Source organism: Nicotiana attenuata, unplaced genomic scaffold, assembly GCF_001879085.1.
Source record: "Nicotiana attenuata strain UT unplaced genomic scaffold, NIATTr2, whole genome shotgun sequence".
Classification (NCBI taxonomy): domain Eukaryota; kingdom Viridiplantae; phylum Streptophyta; class Magnoliopsida; order Solanales; family Solanaceae; genus Nicotiana; species Nicotiana attenuata.
Genome location: NW_017679032.1, coordinates 13,619 through 18,255, shown reverse-complemented (window position 1 = coordinate 18,255; position 4,637 = coordinate 13,619). Strand labels below are relative to the sequence as shown.

The 4,637-nt window shown below is 35.9% G+C and overlaps 1 protein-coding gene across 1 annotated transcript; it reads right to left on the bottom strand.

Moving 5' to 3' along the window:
• Window positions 1-904: 904 nt before the first annotated feature.
• LOC109221699 (12S seed storage protein CRC-like) lies at window positions 905-3,719 on the bottom strand. The gene is made up of 3 exons (XM_019386164.1): window positions 3,635-3,719; window positions 1,919-2,274; window positions 905-1,602 (listed from the first exon to the last, which is right to left on the bottom strand). The coding sequence occupies exons 1-3, from the start codon at window positions 3,717-3,719 to the stop codon at window positions 1,084-1,086; spliced, it is 960 nt and encodes a 319-aa protein (XP_019241709.1). The 3' UTR covers window positions 905-1,083.
• Between the last annotated feature and the right edge of the window lie 918 nt (window positions 3,720-4,637).

Sequence of the window (4,637 nt, the reverse complement as noted above, 5' to 3'; positions counted from 1 at the left end):
TCCAAGATGATATCCTTGTAACCATTTCAGAAAAAGAAAAAAGAAGAAGAAGATGATATCCTTGTAACTTTATGATCCTTATAGGAGAAAAGGTGCGCGCTAAAGCTAGAGAAGCTCTTTTTCGCGATATAGGTGTAATTTAATTAATTCAGTACTTAAGGTCTTCCCTCGTCAAACGAATAAAAAAATCAGGTTGACATGATAAACTGATAAAAGATTATATACACGACACGTATCTTGTATTAATTGATTAAACGTTGGGTGCAAGAAATTAAGTTTTTTTCTTAGTAGAGTTTTGTGAAAAGAAATATTTCTAATAAATGTACCGTAGATCCAGACCAGTCAAAGTTCAATTAAAAAGCAAAATATGTTTTTAATCAAGTAAAGTATAATTTCATTAATAATAGAAAAAACTCTCGTATACAAGAGGTATACTAAAAAGTAGAGAATTTACAAGAAAATATGTTTCTCTATGAAAGAAACCTAATCTTCTATACAAATAGGAATATTATGGCAGAGGCGGATCTAAGATGTTTATAATATGAGTGCACCATCAAAAAAAGGAGAAAAAAAATATTAAATGGGAATTGATCCATATTCCTCTAGGTAGATAAATCAGCATTCAACCAAGAGCACCATTTAGCCTCTTTGGAGCATGAGTACTAACATATAATATTAGATCAATTCTAGAAATTATGTACATAAAATACCTAGTTTGGCAAAAATCATGAGTTCACGTGTCCTATATATTCGGCTATAAAGCCGTCCCCGCTTATTGGAGCACCAAAAAAAAAGTTGGAAATGGGAGGTTATTCTTAAACCTCCATACTACCTTTTTCAATAGAGCTATGGACTAATAAGATTAATTTTGAGAAAAAAGAGCATACAATTAATCAATCCCGGAGCTAAATTGCTTTTGTACATATGGAGCACATTAAGAGCTACCAGGAGAACTTGAACTTTTGGGAATAGAGCTATCAGAAATGAGGCCCCAACGGCCGAGTGTGAGATAGTTGTTGGACTGTTGAATAGAAATGGTTAAGATTAGAATCAACTTATAGCCATAATAGAAAGCTATATTGGTCAGACTCTCCAAATATGTCGTAGGGTGTGTGTCCTTTCCTCCAAAAATAGTGAGTATTTGAAGGATCCGACAAGGTATGATAACATTTTGGAGAGTCTGAGCAACATTGATGAAAAGTAATGTGATCTCATATATAAAACAATTACATTTTCGTTGGTGACAATAGAGAACCACTCCATGCCCTCAGGATCAGCAATTTTCAACACACTTAATAGCCTTGGAACAACAAACAATTCACCAACTTCGATCTGTCTTTCTGTAACAAAACCACAAAAATCACGCACCTTCACTCTGCCGCTGCCTTTTATAATATCAGTGACGCGAATTGCTGGATCAACAGAAATTTCAGGATAGTACGCAGCATTGCCGTTCAACGTCGCACGACTAGCACCAAGTCCAATGTCGCCAATGATTGGCAAGTTTTCGGTATTCAAATCCAATATCTCTCCACCACCATTAGTGTCAGAACGGGAAGGGGCTGTTTCCTCACAGTTTAGTAACATGCCATCTCTGTAGTCCTACCAGTGGCGAAACCAGAAATCAAGAAAATGAGAAAATGTTTAAACTAGAAGCTTTCCTTATGTTACATGATATGGAGGGTGTTTGGATTGACTTTTAAGCTGGTCAAATCAATTTTTAAGTTCTTTTTAGCTTTTTTCAGTATTTGACAAAGTTAAAAAGTGCTTAAAACAAGCCAAAAACAATAATTTAGGCAACCTCAACTTATTACTCTTTGGTTTAAAAGCTATTTCTGCGGAAAAGCCATTTTTTTAAGCCAATCCAAACGGGCTCATCATTTTTGACGAAATGGATTCAATTGAACCTCTTCGTTACCTTTAGCTCCGCCTCTGAGATTTCAAAGCCTGGAACAAGCTTGACGATACTCCTGGCAAGATGCAGACCAACGAGAGTCTTGAGAATACTTTTGTCCGATTTCCATGCTCTGCCAATAAACTCAGGGGAAAAACAAGAGAGATTATTGCCGTTCGACCCCTTCAACAAGAAGTCAGCGAATGAACCAAGTTTAACTGCAGTTTTGGTATCACCAAGAAAGAGTATCTCAAGTTCTGTAACATCTTTATTGTACCACCATGTGACAATTCCAACAGGAAGCGCAATCGCGTCACCCTTTCGAATGGCTACTACCTTCTCTTCTTGTCCAGGAAGTACAACACCAGCAATACCGCTACCTGAATACACACTAAACAATTAGAGAGGAAACCCCACGAGTAGTAACGGATATGCACACAGTTTATTCAAATTTTGCAAAGGTTAGAACACAAAAACATATGAAAGGAATGCATCATTCTGCAAAAAGTTAGAACACAAAACATATGAAAAGTAAATCCAGCATTAAGTGGTGGAGAGACCAAAAAATAGTAGCTATAAGATGGAGGTGGGAGAAGACATCCCTTGGGGCTGAACATAAAAAATCAGACAATTCAACTATCAAATAAGACCAAAATTTAAGTCAAACATCACTAAGACCATAAGGCTTAGTTGGTTTATAGCCAATAATCAACAACAATAACCTAGTATAATTTCACAAGTGGGGTCTGGGGAGGGTAGTATGCACGCAGATCGTACTCCTACCCTGGGCGTAGAGACAATAGAACAGTGTCAGTTTTATAATCAAACAAGCAAAATCCTTGGTAAAATTCCAGATTGAAGGAAACCACAAGAATCCCAAATCAAGAATACAGTCGTTTGGTCCACAAACTAGTTATGTGAGAATTACAACAAGGATAATTGTTTATGCAATGAGTAATAATGAAGAGATTGTTAAACGTGAATTACTTACTTTAAATTGGCAACTTGTGTCTTTAAATAATTTAATCCCTACATTGCTAATACATATATTCTTGTTCTGGCATTCTATAACTACATTCCCGCATCACATAATCTGAGTATTATTTAACACCGCCGACCAAATTATTTTTTCTTATACTGCCAACCAACAAAACAATGTATTATCTTATGTAGTAATTTTATGCTGATACTAATCTTCCCATGTGATTAACCAAACGATCCCTCAAAATCAAAACTGAACCAAGAAAGGGAGGACAAACCTATGTTGCTCGGACTCTCCAAAAATTTCTCTGAGTACGTGTTAGATTCTCCAAAACTAGTGTGTTTTTTGAAGGATCTGACACGGGTGCAGCATCATTTTAAAGAGTCCGCGCAACATTGGGACAAACAGCGGCCGTTCTACATGGAGGCTAATAGGTGCTCAAGCACCCATTGTGTTTTACCCAAACACACTATACTTTTATACGGGAAAACTACTAATACGAATATATATATTGACCAAGTATCCAATAAATTAAAGGCGGTTGAGTACCCATGACTTAAAAATTCCGAATCCATATATAGGTTTTTACCTTGAAGAACATAAGCAACCTNCCAGTGTAATCCACAGTAGGCGTCTGCGGAGGGTAGTATGTACACAGACCTTACCCACGAGAGGCTATTCTGGAAGACCTCGGCTTAGGAAAGAAAGTCATATATATATATATACACACACACATAAAAAAAAAAAAAAAGAATTACCAATATATGAAGTACAATTTTGCGATGAAGAGGATTCAATTGAGCCCCCTACACCATGCATAGCTCCGCTACTACAGTCTCCCATTACCTCAAGTTAATAGATAATGATAACTGGATCAAATAAACAACAAATTAACTTCCAGTCTCAAACAAGTTAGGATCGATTATATGAATTCTCACTGGCCATATTACTACATATGAACTCACCTCTTAACTCTCTACTAACATATACATAGAAATCTTTCAATGGCTAAACAATTTTCGTGGTATATTTAAATAAACTAAATTGTAAAACATCAACACATCCAATGCTAGCCATTCCATTTTATAACTGTAATCGGACTATTTTGATCGCGCCATTACGAGTAATCAGACAATATATATGTCAACATATCAAAATCATGAATTCTCAGTACAACGCCGTAGAATTAAGAAAATACTTCAAGTTGTATAATTTAGTTCAATTCAGTTCAACATTTTTCTGTTCCATCCAATTTCCCGATTCAATATATAAGAGAAAAATCAGAAAAAACCAAAAAAAGGAAGAATAAGAAAGATTACATGGCCAATTGCAAGGCAGTATTGTGAGATTGATTGGATGTGAATAGTAGTGGCAAACTGGCGGGTCGGGTCGGATATGGTTCGGGTCAGAACAGGTGATGAAAAAACGGATCAATTATGCGACCCGATCCATATTTAATACGGATAAAAAATGGGTTAACCGACTTATAATATGGGTAACCATATTATCCATGAATTCTTGCATATGATCACTTTTGGGAGAATTCTTAGTCTCCCTAACTTGAGGAACCCCCAATTTGAGGCTTTACAAATGTAAAAGTTAGACCCATTGGTTACTCATTGGTTATCCATTTTCTAAATGGATAATATGGTTCTTATTCATATTTGACCCATTTTTAAAAAGTTCATTATCCAACCCATTTTTTTTGGATAATATGGGTGGTTAACTGTTTTCTTTTAACCGTTTTGCCGCTCCTAAATG

Coding starts and splice junctions, on each gene's coding strand:
- LOC109221699 (XM_019386164.1), bottom strand. CDS start 3,719: ATGGGAGACTGTAGTAGCGGAGCTATGCATGGTGTAGGGGGCTCAATT. Junction 2,275..3,634: donor AAATTGTACTTCATATATTG/GTAATTCTTTTT, acceptor GTGTGTATTCAG/GTAGCGGTATTGCTGGTGTT. Junction 1,603..1,918: donor TCTCAGAGGCGGAGCTAAAG/GTAACGAAGAGG, acceptor CGCCACTGGTAG/GACTACAGAGATGGCATGTT.